The sequence below is a fragment of the Barbatula barbatula genome (genome assembly GCF_947034865.1).
Source record: "Barbatula barbatula genome assembly, chromosome: 14".
NCBI lineage: Eukaryota > Metazoa > Chordata > Actinopteri > Cypriniformes > Nemacheilidae > Barbatula > Barbatula barbatula.
The window spans coordinates 10,860,159-10,884,664 of NC_136777.1; the positions used below are offsets into that span (position 1 = coordinate 10,860,159).

Sequence of the window (24,506 nt, forward strand, 5' to 3'; positions counted from 1 at the left end):
TTCCCTCCTGTTGAATCGAGATACAAGTTCTGGATTTATCACCGTAACTCTTGCCCTCAAACTAAGGATGTTTACATATTCAATTTGAACAGAAGGATTCTATTAGATCTATTGTCTCAGTTTTTAGGTACAGATCACCGGGCAGGTCCCAAAGGAAAGTGTGCTGTTGGAGTAAAGCCAAGCACATTGCTAGGAGAGATTTGAGAGCAGAGGGGTTGGAGCAAGACTCCGGCATTAATGATTTAGCTGGGAAAGGGGAGGGGAAAACATATGCTCATATGTAGAATAAAAACTTTGTCAGAAGAACTTTGACTCATAAGAGGAAAGACCTGGGGTGTTAGGTGCTAGATTTAAAGAGAGGTCACATTGTTTTATTTGGATGACATTTCTGTTTTTAAATAAGCAAAGAGGTTTTTAAATCTGAGGACACGGCCTGCTTCAGGAGGACAAGATGTTTGCCGTGCATTTATTATCGTTTTATTTAACAAAGTTCAAGGAGGATCAGATTAAAAAGGTAAAGTAACGTTTAAAGTAATCTCAACCTTACACTAAAAAGTTTTAATTTGCACACAGAAAATCGTCTAGCCGAATAAACTATCCACAATACGGTTCCCCCATTTGTTCAGGTTACAGGTTCTGAAATGACGGTATGGGATGGTAATGAATTCTGATGTTAATTCTTCTTATGTTAAAGTGTCTGTGATGATGTTCTTTCCTCTCTTATTTTCTATGTTGACGGTAAGAGTTTGTTTAAGCCTAACCCAGTGTATTGTCAGATCTTGTCTGTTCATGAAGAATGTGATTCCACTGTGGCCTGTGGAATCATTAACTCTATCTCACAGGCACTAACAATGAGGATGGGACTTTGACCTCTTCATCTATATTTACACGACTAATTACTTTCCAAGGACGTTCAGTCACACCTTTAATATTTTTGTGAGCTGAATATGTACAGCGATTTTCTTTTAATCCACGTCTGAATATGTGTATTCAGCTACAATCTATATATGTAGTTGATGCATAGATCATACATGTGTAGTGACCTGGTGTGACATAGCAACATTTAGAAAATAAACTGTTAATATTAAATAATTTTAATATTATTATTAGTAATATTTATCTTCATTACTAGTTTTTTCTACATTATTGCCGTCACACACAGAATACATTTGCATATTAGTCTGTCAACTACCCATAAACTGTTAGATCTTTCCATATTAATGTTTTATATAAAAAATCTTGCGAAACGTAAATTGAGTCAGGCGTGTTCAGACTGATAGTTTGTAACATTTTACAACAGTATTCATTTATTACAGTGTTACATCTTCAGAAACACACCTATGTTATCTATCACTGTGTCATATAAACGCATTGGTCACTGAATTTATTAGTATTACTTCTTTGCTTGTTAATTTTCCTTTAAATGCCTTAAAATGTATTACGTCAGTGTCTTCCATCCAGTCTTAAAACGTACGCATATATGCCATGCAATTGTACAATAGTTGTGTTTCTCAACAGGTAGACCGATATCTGTATGCAATGCGGCTGTCTGATGATCAGCTGGTAGACATATCAGCTCGGTTTCGTCTGGAGATAGAGAAAGGACTGTCACGTGAAAGCAACGCTTCCGCCGCAGTGAAGATGCTCCCGACCCACGTGTATTCAACTCCAGATGGCTCAGGTGTATTTACATGACAAACTGCTACTCTTGAAAAATATTCAGGCTCACGTGAAGCTGTTACTGACCTTGTCTTGCGTTTCTCCTGAAGAAAAGGGAGAATTCCTGGCACTGGATTTGGGGGGTTCAAAGTTCAAGGTACTACAGGTGAAAGTTTCAGAGAATGGGAAGAGGAGCGTTCAGATGGAGAGTGAAACTTTTCCCATCCCTGAAGAGATCATTAATGGAAAAGGTTCAGAGGTGATCGCTGCTTTCCACACTTCAGCTAAACATTTATTCATTCAAAAGTTTATTATATACCTGAGATATGAACAAAGAGTAGAGATGTATGTACCTTTTTGATAAATCCTCGTTTCAATTTTCTCTACTTTTTGCAGCTTTTTGATCATGTGGCGGAATCTTTAAAAGCATTTCTACAGAAGCACAATATCAATCAGAAGAGAAAACCTCTTGGCTTTACCTTCTCTTTCCCCTGTGCCCAGTCGAAAATAGATGAGGTAAAACAGCATTTTGACACATTGTCATGTACAGTCATTTTCTTTCATTTACATTTTTTTATTTTGTGGTCAAAAGGCTCGAAGGATTGTTAGTATATTGACATCAGTTCATCAGTGAAAAGAATAAGTGAGCATTTCAATCTCCTTACTGACCCTTTTCTGTTTGTTTTCACACAGGGGGTCTTACTGTCATGGTCAAAAACTTTCAAGGCCAGAGGTGTTCAAGGAACAAATGTGGTGCAGTCGCTGAGAAAAGCTATTAACAAAGTTGGGGTATGAATTTGACTTCAGATTGAAATCATAAGCGTTTACGTATAGCCGAAGGTATTGCTCAGAAGACATATTTGTGTGTGTGAAGGGTGTTGATGTAGATGTTCTGGCTATGGTCAATGACACAGTAGGGACCATGATGACCTGTGGATATGATGACCACAACTGTGAGGTGGGGGTTATTATAGGTAAGATCTCACCCGCCTAACATTACCTTTTAAATAGATTTAAAAATAAACTGTAATCTTTTGTAACACACGAACAATATTTCCTCCTCAGGTACCGGCACTAATGCGTGTTACATGGAGGAGCTGAGACACATTGACCTTGTGGAGGGAGATGAAGGCAGAATGTGTATCAACACTGAATGGGGAGCATTTGGAGATGATGGTGTGCTTGACGATTTCATCACAAATTTCGACCGTGAAATTGATGCTGCCTCTATTAATCCAGGAAAACAGCTGTAAGTGCTGTAAATGACAACATAAGCATAGATAAATAAATGTGTATTCCACATATGGGCATTGAATTTGTGCTTTTCAGTTTATGTGACTTTTTAAGAGCCATAATGAACCAGACTTTAATATTATAAAGGTTGCCATGTTATGTCATTTCCAGATTTGAGAAGATGATCAGTGGAATGTATATGGGAGAACTTGTGAGACTGATCCTTCTGAAGATGGCAAAGAAGGGTCTGCTTTTCAATGGTGAAGTCACAGATGATCTCAGGACCAAGGGAAAATTCCAGACGAACTATATCTGTTTAATTGAACAGTAAGAAACAATACAGATGAATATATTCAGATATTGACTCGGTTACAATAAGCCATACAATTTTATAGCTTTGATGAATCCTAAAGTATTAATCACCATTATTGATTCTTTATGTTTCTACATGTTATTTATCAAATCTATTTGCTAAGACGACCAGTTTGGACCAGCACTCTTAAAAATAAAGGTGCTTAAAGGTTCTTCACAGCGATGCCATAGAAGAACCAGTTTTGTTTCCACAAAGAACCACATTTTTTCACCACAAAGATCCTGATGTTTAAGGTTCTTTATAGAACCAAAACGTTCTTCAGATGTTAAAAGTTCTATGGCATCGAAGAACGTTTTGAAGCACCTTTTTTAAGAGTGAGCATGAATTTCCTGAATAGTCCTGTTTAGTTTTTGCTGGATCAGACGCAGAGCTAGCTTATACTCTTAATAAAAAAGGTGCTTAAAAGGTTCTTTACAGTGATGCCATAGAAGAACCATTTTAGCTCTTTCTTACATTTTTATAACCTGAAGAACCTTTTGTGAAACAGAACAGTTCTTCAGATGTTAAAGGTTCTCTATGGAACCAAAAGGTTCTTCGGTGGCATCGATGAACCCTTTGAAGCACCTTTTGTGTTTGTGTATGAACCAGCACTGTTCTTCTTGTTATGCTGGTTGAGCACATTTTCCTGGAAAACATAGTTAAGAAGTTTGGTAGAAACATCACCACATCTGTATCTTAACCACAACATGTTGACGTGATGTGTTGTTGTTTTTTAACAGCTGGGTTTTTCCTTAATTTAATTTGTGGTAAGTTACACGTATTGTGTATTCTAACTAGAAGATGTTTCCAGGTATAAAGATGGTTTGGAGAACACCAGGATCCTCCTGAAGCAGCTGGGACTTCATCCCTCTGATGATGACTGCATCGCTGTCCAGCACGTCTGCACCATCGTCTCCTTCAGATCAGCTAATCTGGTTGCTGCCGCCTTGGCTGCCATACTCACGCGGATCAGAGAAAACAAAAAGCTGAAGACCCTCAAGACCACTGTGGGAGTGGATGGAACGGTCTACAGAACACATCCACAGTAAGTTACTTCAGATGCTTCTCACAGCATATTTTTGCAGCTTTTTTTATACCTGTATCTGAATTTTCCAGGTACCCCAAAAGACTCCATAAAGTGGTGCGACACTTGGTACCCGACTGTCATGTGCGTTTCGTGCTGTCTGAGAGTGGCAGCGCTAAAGGTGCCGCGATGGTAACTGCAGTGGCACAGCGGTTAGCGTCACAGCGTCAGGACATCGATGGCACCCTAGCGACTTTTGCCTTGAACTTCACACAGCTGCAGGAAGTGAAGGAGAAGATGCAAATTGAGTTGGAGCGAGGCTTGAGGAAAGATTCACACGCCACAGCTTCAGTGAAAATGCTGCCCACGTATGTTTACAGGACTCCAGATGGAACAGGTGAGGCTAAATGTCCATCACCTTTTGTGTATTTATTTACTTTTTCACCAATGTTATTTTGATATTATTTGTTCCAGAGACATCAGTAGGGTTATGAATGATAATGTATTTTAGTCATGATTTAATTGACCGGCTAAGCTAAAGCTGAATGTTGTTACTCCACAGAGAGAGGGAAGTTCCTTGCCCTGGATCTCGGAGGTACCAACTTCCGTGTGCTGGTGGTTAAGATACGTACTGGCATGCATAATTCTGTCCGGATGTACAACAAAATTTATGCCATCCCACATGAGATCATGCAAGGCACTGGAGAGGAGGTAAAATTGTGCTAATGATAGCCTTGTATCCTTTCATTTTACCATTCACAGTCATGAAAGAAATGTATCAAACATTTTTTCTTGCAGCTGTTTGACCACATAGGTCAGTGTATCTCAGATTTCTTGGACTACATGGGTATGAAGAACACTCGCTTGCCTCTTGGCTTCACCTTCTCTTTCCCCTGCAGTCAGTCAGGTATTGACCAGGTAAAAACTCTACGTTTATTTTTACTGCAACTCCTTAGTGGCCACAATGAATAATATGGGAATCTGAAAAATTTCAAATCCTTACCAAAATATAATTTCCATGATAGTCCGCATACATCTTATTTATTCACCCTTGTGTATTTTTTATCTCTGGACAAAAATAAGATTGTTAACCATATTGAAAAAGGATAATGTTGTGGCGAATTGAGTAACTATTCAGTATCGGTAAATTAAAAGTAGTAACACTTATTTTGTGTTTGTTTCATTTTTTATTGCAATACTCTTTAAGTTAGTGCCATTAAGTAATTATAAATACAAAACTTCTGAAACGTTTTTATACACACCTTAAAGCACATAGTCATTGCCTCTTGTATGGTCCGCTTGTTCAGGGATCTTTGGTCTGTTGGACAAAAGGCTTCAAAGCAACGGACTGTGAGGGGTCGGACGTTGTGGATATGTTAAGAGAGGCCATCAAAAGACGAAATGTAAGAAAGCTAACATGACAACAACAACAAAGTTAACTGCTAGTATGGAAATGGTCTGATCTTGATATCTGTCAATGTGCTCTTTCAGGAATTTGACCTAGATATCGTTGCTATAGTGAACGACACAGTTGGCACCATGATGACGTGCGCATATGAGGACCCTAAATGCCAGATCGGTCTTATTGCTGGTATGTGTTCGCCCTAAATTCATGTCCCGTAGTTTCCAAACAAAACAATCGCTACACGGTTTATATGATTCTCATTCCACAGGAACGGGCAGCAACGTATGTTACATGGAGGAGATGAAGAACATTGAGTTTGTGGATGGTGATGAAGGGCAGATGTGTATAAACACAGAGTGGGGGGGATTTGGGGAGAACGATAATATTGAGAACATCCGAACCAGATACGACAGAGAGGTGGATGAAGGGTCACTTAATGTGGGCAAACAAAGGTACGATTTTTAGATGCTTCTGTTCAATAAATATGCCATGTTCACTTATTATTTATTTTCAAGTTTAAATTTTGATATACCTTGTACACCTCAGTGTATAAGTGAAATGCAAATATTAGATTTCACCTTGTATCACTTTTTTTGCCCACATGGAGGCACTATACTACCAAGAGCACTTCGAAGTATTACAGCGTTGTCCAACCTTTATCCTTGCAGGCAAAAATAATACAAAGATTTTACTGATTATTTTACTTTATTGAGACAATTATTATTTCTATTTATTATTATTCTTTGTATATAATTTTGTACATAAACAAATTCTCTGTTTGCAGGTTTGAAAAGATGACCAGTGGAATGTATTTGGGAGAGATTGTGAGGCAGATCCTCCTTGACCTTACAAAAAAAGGTCTTTTATTTCGAGGTCATATCACAGAGCGCTTAAAGACCAAAGGCATCTTTGAGACCAAGTTCCTCTCACAGATTGAGAGGTAAACATCCTTGACATTTTTGTGCAAATTTGCTGACATTAACCACGTACATTCATAAGTCTTGGAGGGAGAATATGCTGTTAATGTTATTTGTGCAGAGATAAAAACTGCTTTGAAGTGAGCTTGATAAACTGCCTATTGACTTTTGAGTATAGACTTTTCACATTTATTGTATTTGTACAACTTTTTGATGTCTTCCTTTCATCTAGTGACCGTCTGGCGCTACTGCAGGTGAGGGGAATTCTGCAGCAGCTGGGTCTGGACAGCACATGTGATGACAGTATTATCGTGAAGGAAGTGTGTGGAGCTGTGTCCCGCCGGGCAGCTCAGCTCTGTGGAGCAGGAATGGCTGCCGTTGTGGACAAAATCAGAGAGAACCGTGGGTTGGATCATCTTGAGATAACCGTAGGAGTGGATGGTACCCTTTATAAGTTACATCCACAGTAAGTATAGATCAGTGGGTCTTATAGATTTGATACATTTGAAGGAATTCAAATCTAAACTTAACTTCTCTTTTTAAAATAGCTTCTCTGCCATCTTGAAGGATACTGTCAAGCAGCTTGCACCTAAGTGTGTGGTGGATTTCATCCTGTCAGAGGATGGCAGCGGAAAAGGGGCAGCACTGATCACAGCTGTCGCACGGCAGCATCATAGAGAAAAACAAGATGCTCACTAGACCCTCAGACACCTGATTTCAGAAGTTTTATTTCAATATTGTAATTTTTGTATATAATGTGGCTTTATGGGCTTTGGCAAAAAGTGTTAATTGTATTGTTGCTTTTGTTATAAAATGTTTAGTTGCAATAAAATGTACCTGTTTGGGTTTCATGTTCACTGTGTTGAGCATCGTCGTGTTATCTGTTTCCATGCTCACTGTACTCTGCATTGCCTCTTTGAAGGCCTTTCCCTCATTTGCTCTTCTTTTGTTCAGACTCAGTGAGCAGTTGTGCATGAGCAGTCAGAATGAATGTTGCACAGAGGCTTAACCAGGGGGTTAACCACCTGATGTGCAGTGGAATGGCAAAACAGTATTTAGCATACATTTTTTTATTTGATATGGAACTACTTAATAAAACAAAATTCTGGATAATAAATAAAGTCTTGCCAGATTCTACTTTAAAATCTTTGTCAGCAAAGCATTATTAAGCGCATGACTTAGTATTCTCGTTGAAGAGAGAGTTCACCCTAAATAAAAGTTCTGTCATCATTTATTGACCCTTATGTTGTTCTAAACCTCTGTGAACCTCTTTTTAGGCTTAAGATTTATTTGACAGTTTTTATGTGATTTAATACATTATTGTGTGACATTAATAACTGCACATTTCCAGTTGTCTTAAATCATTTAAGATTTTACGGGATTAGACAAAGCGGTTAAATCAGGCCAGCCTCTGGTTACAAATCCTCGTGGAGCAGGGCTACTCACCATAATCCTTCTCCTTAATGCTAACTGACTCCTTCTCTGGGATAGTACAATACACCGGGACCATATAGCAGCAAAGACAAGCATGCAAATCAGCATGTCACAGTTCTTACACTTGACAACATGCAAATGACAATGTAAACACGGGCTGACAATGGTTGCCAGATCTTGCATAAGAATCACCAAACCTGATCTGACAAAAAATTCTAAGATTACTTAAAATATACAGTTATGTTCAAAATCATAACAGTCCAACATCAAGAACCAGACCAGTCACTGTTTTTGGTAGAAAGTAAGGTGTAGTAGAGTCCAACAGACCCAACAGCCATGACGTGTAATTTAAACATTAAATGAAAAGGTTGTGTTTAAATTAATAGAAGTGTGGAGTTCAAGACGTAAATCATTCTGTGAAAAACCTGATGTCAAACAAGTGGCCCTTATTTAAGGACAAAGGCAGCAAATGCTCATGAAATGGATGTTTCAACAAGATAAGAACCCCAAACACACCAGTAAGCGAGCAACATCTTTGTTTCTGACCAACAAGATTAATGTTACGAAGTGGCCAGCCCAATCTCCAGAACTCAATCCAATAGAAAACTTGTGGGGTGACATCAATACGTTGTTTCTGAGGCAAAACCAAGAAATGCAGAGGAACTGGGGTATGTAGTGCAATCGTCCTGGGCTGGAATACCTGCCAGAAGTTGGTCGACCCCATGCAACACACATGAAGCAGTTATCAGAAACCGTGGCTAAACAACTAAATATTAGTTCAGTTATTCACAAGAATGCAAAATCTTCGAGCATTTTTCATTTTAACTAGTAAATGTTTGACTTTGTAAAGAAAAATGCAGACACTGCCATATACAAATTAGAGATATTTTTGCTTTTCGCTTGCATTTTTTCGTGACATTTTAATTATAATCACAACGTTTTAAAATGACAATCACAGACCTGTAAGACGCATTACAATAGGGTAGGGTTATGTAAGAATTTAAATCCTACGTGATCTCAAGGAGGCAGCTGGTTAAACATTTAGATTCCCTAATCTACTTTTAAGAACTTGCCTTTCTCCGTTCCTAGCCATCCTTCAGTTATGGAAAGTGATGATGAGGTGACTGATACTTTACCACATGTAAGTAAAAACATTTAATAAGCTATAGTTTTCTCTTAAATTTTGTTGACCCTCTAACTGTGGACCCCCAAACTGGGATTTCCCGATAGTCACAATGAGGCAGACATGGAAGTCCATCCCAGTTTGCTTAATTGGGCTCATGGGAGAGGGACATATGTATTTGCAATACTCCTTTGGTAATATATTTCTAAATGATACTTCATATAAAATTTGGTTATTTGTCATGTTTACAGTAAAATAAAATCAGTGTGGAAATCTTAGTGTAAATCATGGTTGTTCCTATTGTTATTATTGGAAAATGTGGTTTGCCATGCTTTAATAAAACAAAGATACAAACAATGTTTAGATGTTATTGCTTTCTTCTGTATTTCTGTTGAGGACATTTAAAGCATTATATATTACATTTTATTGATGTGTTCTTAAAATGCTACTTACAGTGCATTCATTCTTCAAATCTCCACTGGATTGAGAGTGTAAATAATTTACACTTTATGTTGATTCTGAAATCATTTTGAGCAAAACTCCATATAGGGGACGAATTGAAACACGTTGGTTAAGATTGTCTCTTTAACAAGATTAACCTCTATTGGTAGAGGTCTTTACAACTATATATTGAAACGTACTGCAGTGACCCCCTGTAATACAAATTAAGAGTTTGATTCCAAAATGAGATAATGAAAATGTTGTTTTATTGTGCATTACAATTAATATCAATCAAACTGCAGTTAGTTTGTTTTGATTTAAGCCCTTAATATTAACTTAAACAATACAGCTAACCAACACAATAAAACAAAATAAAAAAACATAATAACATAATCATGATTTTACAACATTTTTATCTATTTTTTTAACCAAACTCTTCAAATAATCTTGTTACATTTGTACAATGACCCAGTACATGCCCTTGTGAAGTTGCTTATTCATGCATGAACAGTGGAACTGTTACGCCTACTGGGTGGGTCAATTGTGAATGTGTAATAGTGAGACAACATTTCAGGTTTCCGCTACAGATAAAGTTCACAAAAACACTCCCAGGGAATCTGGACATGGTTCCCTTTGTAAATTAGTTTTCTTTATGTCCAGGAAATTGTGTGATGCTTAGTGATGTCTACCTGATGTCACCTTTAAGTATAATAAAGGTAATGATTCACTGCAATCTTTAATCCCCTCATGTTTTGTACTGACACTGGTAATCACATTCATCACTGAAAATCAGGGATGTTTTTTTCGTAACTGTCCCTGATGCAATATTTAAGCTTGTAACATTAATGTAATTTGGGGGCTAGCTATTTGGCACAGGGTACAGTAAAAGAATACAACAACAGATAACAACAAGGAGTGAAAGAGGAAAGACCTGTCTACCCTAAAATCTATACAGCTGCCAATGAATAAACATTTAACGTTACAGAAGAGTATATCAAATTATACTTATTCATTGAAGGCGAAGAAATTAATCCCTCCTCTTACAGTTTATCAATGTGGTTTAATTGCTATTCCTTCTTCGTTACCTTGGCGACTGCAAATCATTTTTCTCTGGATCAATTTGCAAATCGGTTTCGCAGATCAGTCTGAACGATTCCTTTAAAGAATCGCAACTCTGAATTCAAATCCCGTGAAACAAAGACGACGTTTAATGGGTTTTCACAGGTGAAGAAGTGTCTCGTGTAAGCTTTAATTTCTGTTTTTGGCTTTAATTTGATTTCTACATCGTTGTGGCTGAAACTATTTGTTATTTGAGTTATAGCCTCCATGGCCACCTGACCAGCCTGCGCCTCCCTGGCCCACTTTTGGGTATTTTGGGTTGTTTTTCCTGGTTTTGGGTGTCAGGTGCCCCCCTTAGAGAGGGGATATTTAACGTTGGTAGTGGGTTGTTTTTGGTTCATGTTGTCTTGTCTCTTATTTTGTAGTTCTCGTCTTACAGTCATTGTAGTACCTTCATGTGTCTTGTTCCTATTGGTCCCCTTGTTCTGATTGGTCTATGCTCATCAGGTTGTTCTTGTTTAGTCATTAGTCTTGTTTGTATACTGTAAGTAGCCCTGATGTTTCCATTGTCTCTTATCTAGTTTTGTTTATTGTAATCACTGTTAGTAAGCTTATGTTTTGTTTTCATGTTAGTTCAGGTTTTTGCTTACTTTTTGTTCATGTTTTTTGAGTGAATAAAAACTTGTTCTTTTAAACTTGCCTTGGACCGTCATTACGTCGTTTTTGTTAACGACAGTTAAACTTTAGTAGTTCTTACTAGGATTTGTTGAAATGACTAACCCTAAATATGAGCAATAACATCACTGATGTTTCTGTATTGATATGGACTTTTTCTTTTTGGCTTCATTTCTTGCCTCCGTATTATTCAGGGTGTTTACCCAGTCACAGGGGACAGCGATTATTTCAGTCACTCACTGAATATGTCTGAACGGTTCTTCACTTCTAAATCCTGACATAGATTACAGCATCCCATCATCATTATTCCATTCTAAAAATAAACTACTTGAAATTTGTCTGATTTTCCACAGTTGAAATACTGGTACGCCGACTGGTATCAAATGTACATAGAGGAAGAAAGAACACATCTTCTTATGAATAGACCAACATGAATGATATTAAAATGTATGAAATTCTGTCATCGGTGGTGGTCCTGTGACGTATCTCTGATAAAACTGTGATCTGATTGGCTCTGACCAGTAAGAGGATGTTAAGCTCACACTCATGCCAGTGACGGGGGGAGGATGGGTGCATGCCGTGGAGCACGACACGCAGTAAGCTGGCCTTCCATCACCATCACATTGTTGCTTTTCTATTGACGGTACCCCCTGCCGATTACCACCCAAAATGACATCACAAACTTTGACATCTCCTTGTTTTCTCCCGCTACACACACAAAAGTAATGTAGCTAAACTGTCAATCATAGAAGCAGGAAACAGTGAACACGGCGATGTGACTTTCGCTGTATGGTAGCATTACTCAGCATTTTTGTTTAAACGATACCCCAGAATGCCTTCGAGTATGTTACACAATGGGGACGTGCTCTACGTGCCTCCTCAAGTAACGCCCCTTTTCTAAAGTGCCCTCCTTCAAACAACAAAAGAAAAGTGAGGGTTAATGTAAGAGAACGAGGAAGAGCACGAGGAGACTGAAATGGAAACAGGAGCGAGAGAATGGAGGGAGAGAGACCAAGAAGAAGCAGGGAAGGAGGGGGCTGTCAGCTGTGCTCGGGCTCTAAAGCCTGCCCATAAACCTCAGCCAATAGGAGAAGAGTGAGTGGGTGGGGCTTAAGCCATTCCCCATCCCAGCCTATGCTGCATCTCTTGCAAGCGCATTATATGCAGCTTGACTTCCTAGGCCGAGGAGTAACAGCGTTGCCATTCTGCTGGGAGGGAACACCCCTACATGCCGGCTTCTCTTGTTACTGTTAACCCACGTTGCTTCTGATCCTCGAATCGGTGCTTTAGCGGAAAGGAACGTAAGGTATCTCTTCTCCAGCTTCTTTTTCACGAAAGAGGTGAAGCAAGATGATAGCAGCACAGCTTCTGGCCTACTACTTCACCGAGCTGAAGGATGACCAGGTCAAAAAGGTGAGTTGCCATCTTTCATATTAACCAGTTGTAGAAACGGTGATAGTATGTGTCCACTCTTGCTCTTGCAAGCTCACAAGGGGTGCATGACAACAGGTGACACAGCACTGCGTTTTAAAGCCGTGAAGTCGTGAGATGTCTCACGTCTCTCCTGCTGCAGCAGTTACGTCACACTCCATGCGACGGCAATGATGAGAGGACGAGGTATACCCTTGTAGGTGATGATGACACACGGCCATCACAGCAGAATGTCGTGTCTGCACGGCAATGTCCTTGAAAGCAGGATGTGGGGAGTTGCCAGAAGGAGAGGGCCGCTTTTTTCATGTCGGTGTGTGAACGTGCCGATTGGGGAGTATGTCTTTGCATGGGGGAAGGTGGGTGTGAACGTCACATGTCCCCTCCCCCGCAGACAGTATTGGGTTACCACAGCTGACTGACAGCATGCTTTTATGGGAGTTTTGACGGGGGAAGACATGTAAACAGTGAGCGGGAAGGCGTGTATGTACGTGCCTAAGGAGGTCATTTTGGGCCAGAACATACTTTGGAGTTTAACTCGCACGGCTTTGCTAGTCTTGCTGTTGATGTATATAAAGTAAAAATGTGTTTTTTAAAATGTGGTAGCTGTAGAGTAAGTATAAGGAAGTGCAATTAGATGTATATTTTTAGGAATAAAATGTGTAAACAAGACATCTATTGTGCTGATACCTGTATCTTTTTATGGTAGTATTTTGAAAATGTACGACAGCAAACTAATTTACAACCTAACCTTTATCTTAAACTTCCTTTTACATCATACAGCATCACACTTCCTCTGACAGCAGTATGTATTCTTGTTGGCCCCTATAGGCATTTACAATTACATTACGTTTATGCATTGGGTACATGAAGTAAATTGAGTCTTATCACAATGTCAGAAGCAGAAGTTATATTGTGTAACAACGTGGTTACCGTAACGACAGGCCATTGTGAAATCTATCCGAATGTGTGACAAAGTTTGACACCTGAGCGCTGCTCTCAAACGATAAGGGTTTTAAGTTTTAACTGAAGAAAATGTCAGTGCTCATACTAAAAGATAAATCCACCGTTCATCGCACCCCATTGATTTAAGATCTTTACCACTGTTCTACTTTTTCAAAGCAAGGTTGGATGTTGGTTACGCAATGACCATTCTTACAAACCCTTCCTGTAGTTTGTTTTAACAGGCCGGATGTAAAAGTTTGATCTTTATTGAGAAAAATCGTAATGCAAAGAGAGACGTGAAACACATGTATTGCTTTTGTTTATTGCATATATGGTATATTTCTAAAAAGTATTGGATATATATATATATAATTTATATTAAAGTTCATTCCCTTTGAGACTTTCATGTCAAAATGATTATTTTCGGTTCATCATTCATTTGTATATTGTACATTCAAATAACATATTATGTATATGTGTGACTGTAAGTGTGTACATAAAGTATTTATCAAGAAATTGATTAAAATTTTGTATTACATAGTGTAAATAATTATTTACATTATAAGCTAAATTTTCCATAACCTGTGCTCACACTGTATTAATCATGAGTCAGCATACGCATGAGCAGGTGCTCATGTTTACAGCTATAGTTCATTTTCATTCCATTAGCCTTCACTGAAAAACTTTCTCTAGCCATTTCCCTGATGAATTTTGTCTGTGTTGATATTATTTCAAATAAATTATTGGTATGTCTCCATAATCTGGCCTGCTGGTCACATGTTTCAAGGACGGAGTGACCTTTCTAAAATGACAAGCAATGACTTGACCGCACATTTGTTAATGTCCTTGCCTATGTGGATATTATTCTACGTACATTTACATTTAGTCATTTAGCAGACGCTTTTAACCAAAGTGACTTACAAATGAGGTAAACAATGGAAGCAATTGGAACAACCTAGGTACAACAAAAAGCATAATTGCAATACCACTGGTTAAACTTATATAGCACAGTATTCAAGCTAAGTTTTTTTTGGAGTAATTCAAGTTTTTAATTTAAAAACAAAAATCTGGTAATGCTAATTTGTTATTGTGTTTATTTTTTTGACAGATTGATAAATACTTGTACTCTATGCGCTTCTCTGATGAGACACTGCGAGACATCATGGCTCGTTTCCGAAGGGAAATGGAGAACGGACTGGGCCGAGACACCAACCCGACCGCTACTGTTAAGATGCTGCCCACCTTCGTAAGATCAATCCCTGATGGATCAGGTAAGACTGCCGCCTTATTATATACAGTATATGACTGTGCATAATATGCATATGACTATGTTTAGCATACTAAGTCAGCATTGAAACGGTAGTGTGTAAGTGTAGAGTCTGCATTTCTGTCTCTCAGTCTCAAAAACAATCATGAGCTCTCTTCTTTGACTCTCTTAAATGCTTCCACAACAAAAAAAAAGGAGAACAAGGTTTTCATAATTGCAATGAGAACTGCACTCAGATTCTGGTCGGTTTGGTGAGTTTCTAGTTAAACCTCAGAAGGTAGTCATTAAAGCTATTGCGAAAGTGGCCATGTGACAAAAACTAGTTTGACAAGAATTCACTTTTAAACGATTTGTAATATAATAATAGAAATAGCTTTTGAAATGAAAACATGTATGCCATTTACTTTACAAACATTAGTCTACATTTTAAAGCACTGATTGATGTGAACTTTCTAACAGTGGTGACAATATTGAACCTGCTGTCCCTAAACCAAAACACATTAGAGCCTCACTGACACTGATCAGGCTTTCTACATGCCCTGCAGGGTCCAACCAGAAGCATAGAGTTAAATAATGGATTATATTGGCTATAATCCCAGTGTTGCACATAAAAGTTGATTTCAGTGCACTTGTTACTGCGCCCAAATGGCAGCTGTTTCTTACGTGTCATCACATTGATGAATTTTCTCTTGCAGACAGTTTAATTGTAACATAACATTTAATTGTAAATACAGTAATATGGATAAATCTAATATCTGACAGATTTTTGCCCAATATGGAGTGTGGTATTATAAATAGCATACATAGATCAAATGTACACTGTGCACTGTCAAAGTGCAGCTCCCTGGCACTAAGGTGTCCCATTGATCCCATTGATATGATGAGTGTTCACGGCAAGTCTCTGCTGTATGATCATGCATCTGAAAGAACGCATGTTAGTTTTTGAGGTGAACTGCAATATCTGAAATCTATAACTTTAAAAACAACCTTTAATAATGAGAAGATTTTAGTGGGTAATGGCATATAAATATTTTGATCACTGGTGGCCTTTTGCTATGGATCCCTTTCATTCCAATCACATTTTACGGAGTATTTTGGAACTGATCTAATATGACCCCCTGAGATCACCATACCAAAAACCGTATTGCTTTTAAACAACGTGCATCTAATCTCAAAACAGGAGGTATCAAGAAATAAAGCCATTTGAGTGTCATTGTTGCCTGGTCACAAGAACTACACATAATATCAACAATCTGGACACGTCGGTGAGCCTTCAGAACCAAGAAAGACATTACAGAGAATGTTCTGACTTAATGCAAACATCTCTTGGTGTTACTTTTCTCTGTTTAATCTCTTTCGCTGTAAAAGTCACCAACACACTTGTTAATCACTGTTTTAATATTAACATTTTCTGTAGAATCTGCTGCCAGGAATTCATGGATAAGTGAGTTTACTGGCTGTTGCCCCAGAGCATTGCCAGGGTTGATTGGTGGCTGTCTTTGACCAGTTCAGTTCAGCATTCCTGAATAAGCCCCCTTAGCCGTGACCAAAATAAATGTTGACACACAGTCTTATCATTGCACGAATAGTGTAGTCTAGACTGATTTCACGGCGCCATTTTGAAATTAAAGGAGGTGGTTACTGGTTTAATGCCTAATGCCCCCGCACATTTATTTATACATAATGTCAATTCACACCTGTGAACTTTTTCACACAGGAGCACAAAATAAGATATTTTGAATGTATTGGTTTCTCTCTTCCATGTAGTTACAACAAATTGGGTGGTGGGGACAAGACCTTTCAAGCTTCATGAAGCACATCATACAGTGCTTTTGTACATAATCTGTATCTTCTAGTGTTCCTAAAAAGGAAAAAGTAACTTTAGAGCCACATGATGATGTGTAATTTTTTACATTTAACCCTACGTGAACTCTCGATAGTGTTAATAAATACTTTATTATATTAATATATATAACTGATTTCTTTAATTCTCTTACAGAAAAGGGAGATTTTATTGCTTTGGATTTGGGTGGCTCTAATTTTCGAATTCTGCGGGTAAAAGTGTCACACGAGAAAAAACAAACCGTGCAGATGGAAAGTCAGATATATGAGACTCCAGAAGATATCATCCACGGCACCGGAACACGGGTACCTCTTGTCCAATTCTTCATTCACAAAACAAAATATTTATTTTTGTGCAAATGTTGTGGGAATATATTTAGGATTATGAATATTAATGAACCTTGAATAATAAAGCAAATATGAGAATATGTTTATGATGTGCTCACAATGTGTTGTGAAGACCGTAACGATTTTGCATGTTAAAATAAATGTTTTGATATTTGGAGGTTTGAGCAATCCTGCTCCAATCAATTTATCTTACTTGTCCTCACTCTTGGCTCTTTGTTTCCTGCAGCTGTTTGACCATGTTGCAGAATGCCTTGGAGACTTCATGGAGAAACAAAATATTAAGGACAAGAAGCTTCCTGTGGGATTTACATTTTCATTTCCTTGTGCCCAGACTAAATTGGATGAGGTAATGAAACATTCGATTATACGTTTACCAAGATGGTTCTTGGTGACAGTTTTACAGCTGTGTATCATAAATACCATTAACATCCATGTAATGCATTGTTATTGTATTTTTACAGGCCGTTTTGCTGACGTGGACCAAACGCTTCAAGACCAGCGGGGTTGAGGGAATGGATGTAGTCAAGCTTCTAAATAAAGCCATCAAAAAACGTGGGGTAAGCTTGATCAAGAAATTCCTTATTTTTTGCCATGTGTTTCACCACTTTGCTTAAAGACTATGATAGACATTTATTATAAGAACATAATTTGCAGGACTATGAAGCAGATATCATGGCTGTTGTCAATGACACTGTTGGAACCATGATGACCTGTGGCTTTGATGACCAGCGCTGTGAAGTCGGCATCATCATTGGTAAGAACGCAATCCAATGGTCTCTTAGGCCCATATCACAAATTAACCTATTAATAAATAAACTAATGGCATTTTTTGCTGTGGTATCTCAGGTACCGGCACTAATGCGTGTTACATGGAGGAGCTGAGACACATCGACCTTGTGGAGGGAGATGAAGGCAGAATGTGTATCAACACGGAATGGGGAGCATTTGGAGATGATGGAACATTGGAAGACATCCGAAATGAGTTTGACAGGGAGATTGATCGTGGGTCTTTGAACCCTGGCAAGCAATTGTAAGCAACAATGTCTCTCAAATAGAATCCGTTTAACTGTTCAGCCATTTAAAAATGGTATTGTTTTGTAGGTTTGAAAAAATGGTCAGTGGGATGTACATGGGTGAGCTGGTGAGACTGATCCTGGTGAAAATGGCAAAAGAAGGACTGCTGTTTGAGGGCCGCATCACCCCAGAGCTGCTTACGAGGGGGAAAATTGAAACCAAGCATGTTTCTGCTGTTGAGAAGTTAGTTTCCTTCCACCTTAATTCCTCAAATGTCAGGTCTTGTAGAGTCCATCCCAGCTTGAATGCCTGCTTCGATTCATTTGTTAACACTTTTCAAAAATTATTATTGTTAAATTTGAAGACAATTTAAGGACAATACAAATGTTTTTATATAACCATAACATCATGATACTATATGCCCGACTTTACATCACTACCTCTCCTTTTTTAGGAGCAAAGAGGGACTGACCAAAGCCAAGGAGATTCTGACCCGCTTGGGCGTAGAGCCGTCTGAAGACGACTGTATTGCTGTGCAGCACGTTTGCGCTATTGTCTCTTTTCGCTCTGCTAATCTGATCGCTGCCACTCTGGGTGCGATCCTCTCACGTCAAAAGGACAATAAGAATTCCCCACGCCTCCGCACCACAGTCGGCATTGATGGTTCTCTCTACAAGATGCATCCACAGTGAGTATTGCATGTAGATTTCTTGGGTTATGACTGAAACTTTGTTGTTACTATGCTTTCTAAGTGGAATAGACTGGTGATATACTGTACACAGAATCAAAGCCTATCAAAAGTTATCTATCAAACAGCATTGCTTAATAAGCATATCATGCACTAAAATCTAAATATTCTCTCTGTACCCTGTGAAACTTGAGAGGGATAGGTTTGATATGGCTACAGGACAGGATGTAATAAAAGAACAATGGTTTTTAATTTTTCATATTCCCCAGCTCTTTAAAATACTCCATTCTAATTGGTCAATCACAGCATTGCGATGTGTCTCATAGGTATGCCCGACGTCTGCACAAGACTGTGCGTCGACTGGTACCTGAATCTGATGTTCGGTTCTTGCTGTCTGAGAGTGGAAGTGGGAAGGGTGCTGCTATGGTAACAGCCTGGGCTTACCGATTGGCCGATCAGACACGTCAGATTGCTGAGACACTTGCAGAGTTCCGGCTGACCAAAGATCAACTGCTGGAGGTGAAAAAACGAATGAGGACTGAGATCCAGAACGGTTTGAGCAAGAAAACCCAAAGCACAGCCACGGTGAAGATGTTGCCCACGTATGTGCGGAGCACCCCAGATGGAACAGGTACCGTAGACTCATACTGTATAGTAATGAACAGGATCTTGGACCTGTATTTTAAATGGGGCGTTTTCTATTAGCAAATAGGAGCAAAAAGACTACAAGAATAAACCAAATATAGAGTGTATGTAAGAACCCTGCCCCGCTGTTATGAACAAATCCAATTCTCTTGATCCTTACGGAATTGCATCGTATTGTAATCCTGGACTTACTCAATACAGTCTCATGACATTGTATTATATTCCTGTTGGTGATTTAAGCTCAAGGGTTTTAAACTGCAGTCCAGTATTGCAGTCTATATTTAACTTTTTTTTTTAGAAAATGGAGACTTCTTGGCTTTGGATCTTGGCGGTACAAACTTCAGGGTGCTGCTGGTTAAGATTCGTAGCGGCAAGAAACGAACTGTTGAGATGCATAATAAAATCTACGCCATTCCCATAGAAGTGATGCAGGGAACTGGAGATGAGGTGGGCAGTCCATTCCTTTTGCATTTTTACAGTAGTTTAAAAAACATGTTTTACAATGGTCTATTGTAACTGTTAGTGCCAATAAAAACATAGTACAGGCACAATGAAAAAAATAACTTTCCTATTTTGTCTGATTTAGAGTAAAAATATCTGAACACCCTTTAAACAAAAAAAATGTGGATGCAAAACTGCATACTGTATGATATTGAGAATATTATCAAAACGTGTTTTTTACATTTCACAAGTTTGAAACTGTCTTGTGTTCTTTTACTGTTTTTTTTTCCAAATGTACTGAATTCTTATTGCTGTTAAATAATAGTAAATGAACCTTAATGACGCTTGTATCTTCCACGACCCCCTTTAGCTCTTTGATCACATTGTGGCCTGTATATCTGACTTCCTGGATTACATGGGAATGAAGAACACTCGCCTGCCTCTGGGCTTCACCTTCTCCTTCCCTTGTAGACAGACCAGTCTAGATGCGGTGAGCTGGCTTTCCTTCTTTCTGAGTCGAGTCTTTACTGAATTTACTGAATGAAATCTTGATGTTGACGTGCTGTTGCAGGGAATTTTGGTAAACTGGACAAAGGGCTTCAAAGCCACAGAATGTGAAGGAGAAGATGTCGTCGGTCTCCTGAGAGAGGGGATCAAAAGGATAGAGGTAAATATAGCGTACTGTCACAAGTGACAGGCCAAGATTTTGGGTAAGAAATCTAGATCCATGTTACTCTGGGTATATAGTACAGGTTATGTGTAGAATGGATTGTGCAAACATAAATAATTCTCTCATGTTTTGTATATGCTGTATTACACACAGGAGTTTGATTTGGACGTGGTGGCCATAGTAAATGACACCGTGGGTACAATGATGACATGTGCATATGAGGAACCCACTTGTGAGGTTGGGCTTATCGCAGGTACAGTCCATATTAAACCCCTGTATCTCACCATTCAAGAACAGACAATTCACAAATAATCCTAAACATTCCTGAAAATGGTGTAAAAGCTATTTTAGACAAGTATCTGATCTTTAAAGAAAGATTATCCATAAGAACATGCTAAGATGTCTGTGTGGATTTAGGAACGGGCAGCAACGCCTGTTACATGGAGGAGACGCGGAACATTGAGACCGTGGATGGAGATGAAGGCAGGATGTGTGTGAACATGGAGTGGGGAGGGTTTGGTGACAACGGCTGCCTAGATGACATCAGGACTCAGTATGACAATGCTGTGGATGATCTTTCTCTCAATGCCGGCAAACAAAAGTGAGCATTTTTACCCAGTCAAGTGTTGTTCTTGCTTGAATTAATTGCTTTTAAGTGAATTGCTTTCATTTGAAAGTTACGTTGGAAAAGTCTAATGAATTGATTGAATGGGAAATATTAAATATTTTATGGAATCTAAAAAAAATCTGAATTATAATGCATCATAAAGGTTATTGTGTAAATATGAAACGTAAAGTGCAGTATTTGCTTTGATGCGTTTTGTTTTTGTAGCATATTTGAGTTTTAAATAATTTTTAATGTTTTTTTTCAGGTATGAGAAGATGTGCAGTGGAATGTACCTGGGTGAAATTGTACGGAACATTTTGATTGATCTGACAAAGCGTGGCTTTCTCTTCAGAGGTCAGATCTCAGAGACACTGAAGACTAGGGGTATCTTCGAAACCAAATTCCTTTCCCAAATTGAGAGGTACTGCAGTCTGATCGTTTTGTTGTATTTCATCATAACAAGACAAAACCTACACATTTGAACTTTTTTTTCAGCAGCATCAGTAGCAGATGAAAATACTAAAAATCTAAAATATGTTTTTATTGTTTAATTATTTTTCATAAGACTGCTCTGTGGGTCGATCATTTTGTTGTTGATCTTGCCCTTTAGTGACCGTCTGGCGCTACTGCAGGTGAGGGGTATTCTGCAACAGCTGGGTCTGGACAGCACATGTGATGACAGTATAATCGTGAAGGAAGTTTGTGGAGCTGTTTCTCACAGGGCTGCTCAGCTCTGTGGAGCTGGTATGGCTGCCGTCGTGGACAAAATCCGGGAGAACCGTGCCCTGGACCATCTGGACATCACTGTCGGGGTGGATGGAACTCTTTATAAGCTTCATCCACAGTGAGTCATTTCAGAATTACATTTCGAAACACCTGCTATTTTTAAATTGTTTAGAAAAAAAACTAGTCCGTTCAAAAACATGCTTATTATTTATTCATTCTTGTTTTATTAAAATTCAGACTTTTTCCACTGTATTTCGATGGCAAGATTATCAGTAAAAATACAACCTAAATTTTGACTTGCTGCATCTTCTCCACAGTTTCTCACGGATAATGCATCAGACTGTGAAGGAGCTCGCCCCCAACTGCAATGTCACCTTTCTCCTCTCAGAAGATGGAAGCGGTAAAGGGGCTGCCCTGATCACAGCGGTCGGGTGCCGTTGCCGTCAACAAGAACAAAAGAGCTGAAGCCAGCCCGGAACAAACCCTTTAGCCCCTACACAGGCTCTCTCGAAGCCTCCATGCGCAGCTGTGACTTCCCTCTCCTTCTCCAAGTAATATTCCATCATGCCCAAAGCTGAGATTTAACCCCTTCTCGCTTCTATTCCTCATTCCTTTCCCACGTACTTGTTACTGTCAGCCTTTCTCCCTCTGTGTGTGTGTGTGTGTGCGTGCGTGTGTGCGTGTGTGTGTGTGTAAATGTGTGTTATTAAGGGTTGGTCTCTGCCAACCATGTTCTCTAAGATGTTAAACTGTTGTTAAAGTATTTATGGATGTATATTAGAAAAAGGGAAGAAATGTAAACCCAAACATTATAAACATTAAAAGTTAAGCTATTTGACCAATTGTATGAAGATATTATTTATTTATTTTTCTATTTGGTGGGTGCATTGTAACATGATGGAAGAGATGGAGATGGATTCCTGAGATAAATTATTTTAATTTGATGAGATTATGCCAAGCTAATTCCAAACTTGATGTACTGTCCTTTGTTTGTGGTGTGGATATTGAGAAGTGTGCAATGCAACAACATTCTCTCCATGGTTTTATAATGGCCAGAGTGAGAAGTAATCAAAGTTTAGTCTTGCGGTCACAGCTGCCATCTTGTGCGATCAGCTGATACATGTTACCCTTCTGGGATGGTTCATTTTTAATTGGTTAAGTCATATAAATGAATAAAGAAAGGAAAAGTATAGCCTTTGCTTATATGAAATGAGTCTTACCATCCGATACCTGAATGGTAAGATTTTGTCACCTCACACGTACAGATTTTGTCAGCTTTTTGCTGTGTATGTATGCAGATATGCAGGTTGTTAGCCCTGTAAACAGCAGTTAATGTCCTTCTGTGTGCCCAGGCTTGGTTATTTGTGTATTTAATGTGGGTGAATCTGTGTAGTGACTCAGAGATGAATGCATGCCTTATTTGGTAACTTGAGCTCTAGCATCCACTGATTTTGTACAATTTCATAGTTGCACTGTTTAAATAGATGGTCCTGGAAAAACTATATAGGAGAAAAACACAAAATATTTTGATGAACTGAATTTGTGTTCTGTGTGTGCTTTTTTAAGTTGACCAACCAATGTATAGCGTTTGGTGTATGTTTCTGAAAATGAAAGAAATGTATTTTTTCCATTGATCTTGAATATCCATTTGCCAGGTGATACACCATAATTTAAATAACCAAATAGTTATTTACCGAATTAGAAACACTGATGTATAATATTAGTTTTAAAACTTTTCATGCTGTCTTCATCTATGTTATTTTATTTTAACCCCTGGAAAACTAAATATTAAATAAAATCTAATTCAAATGGAAAATGCTTGTTATATTTTACATTTGGAACTGATTTCACAACCACAAACAAAGATTGAATCATTATCTTTAAAAAAATGCTTGGACAATGCAAGGTGTCTGCTCCATAGTAAGTAGCCTACACACACCAAAATCTATATAAGTTATATTTAATGTCAGAGTAGAAAATTGAAGATCCTAAAATAAATTATTTTATCATAATTTATGGGTTTCAGAATCAATGTGTGAACTCCTTGAGGCTGTACATTAAAATAAAACATTATTTTAGCATGCAAAATGAAACCTAATCATATAACACAACTGAATCATGCCCAATTTTGTTTTCAATTAAAGACACTTTATTTTCTTTACATCAAGAAGAAGTTTACATTTCAACTTAGGCCTACACTTAAGTTTATATCAGAACAAGTTTTTGGATATGCATGCAAATGTGTAGATACAAATGCGTAGATACAAATGCGTGTAAGCCTTTAAAAATTTGATAAGCTTGGTCGTTTATGTACAGCACGATTTTAACACTGAAATATCGGTTTCATTTGTATTTATTGAAGCTATACGTTTTGTTTTTGATCGCTATAATTATGAGACACACCTTTATATATATATATAAATATATATATATATATATATATATATATATATATATATATATATATATATAGGCGGCATATAAGACCTTTTGCTTTCAAGAAAGGAAAAGATCCTCAAATCAAATGTTTGCCATTTACGTTTATAGCTGCCACATGTAAAAT

At 38.2% G+C, this 24,506-nt stretch overlaps 2 protein-coding genes across 2 annotated transcripts; both read left to right on the forward strand.

Annotated features, from left to right (window-relative positions):
- Positions 1–296: 296 nt before the first annotated feature.
- hkdc1 (hexokinase domain containing 1) lies at positions 297–7,445 on the forward strand. The gene is made up of 18 exons (XM_079473008.1): positions 297–514; positions 1,519–1,681; positions 1,770–1,918; positions 2,056–2,175; positions 2,353–2,448; positions 2,534–2,633; positions 2,725–2,908; positions 3,064–3,219; positions 4,056–4,289; positions 4,361–4,665; positions 4,831–4,979; positions 5,067–5,186; positions 5,576–5,671; positions 5,760–5,859; positions 5,942–6,125; positions 6,458–6,613; positions 6,823–7,056; positions 7,139–7,445. The coding sequence occupies exons 1-18, from the start codon at positions 452–454 to the stop codon at positions 7,287–7,289; spliced, it is 2,760 nt and encodes a 919-aa protein (XP_079329134.1). The 5' UTR covers positions 297–451; the 3' UTR covers positions 7,290–7,445.
- Positions 7,446–11,675: 4,230 nt separating this feature from the next.
- hk1 (hexokinase 1) lies at positions 11,676–23,755 on the forward strand. Its single transcript, XM_079473009.1, has 18 exons — positions 11,676–12,735; positions 14,804–14,966; positions 16,962–17,110; positions 17,379–17,498; positions 17,614–17,709; positions 17,807–17,906; positions 17,999–18,182; positions 18,254–18,409; positions 18,621–18,854; positions 19,181–19,485; positions 19,798–19,946; positions 20,311–20,430; positions 20,512–20,607; positions 20,764–20,863; positions 21,028–21,211; positions 21,483–21,638; positions 21,828–22,061; positions 22,261–23,755. Exons 1-18 carry the CDS (start codon positions 12,673–12,675, stop codon positions 22,406–22,408), a joined length of 2,757 nt encoding a protein of 918 aa, XP_079329135.1. The 5' UTR covers positions 11,676–12,672; the 3' UTR covers positions 22,409–23,755.
- Positions 23,756–24,506: the final 751 nt, after the last annotated feature.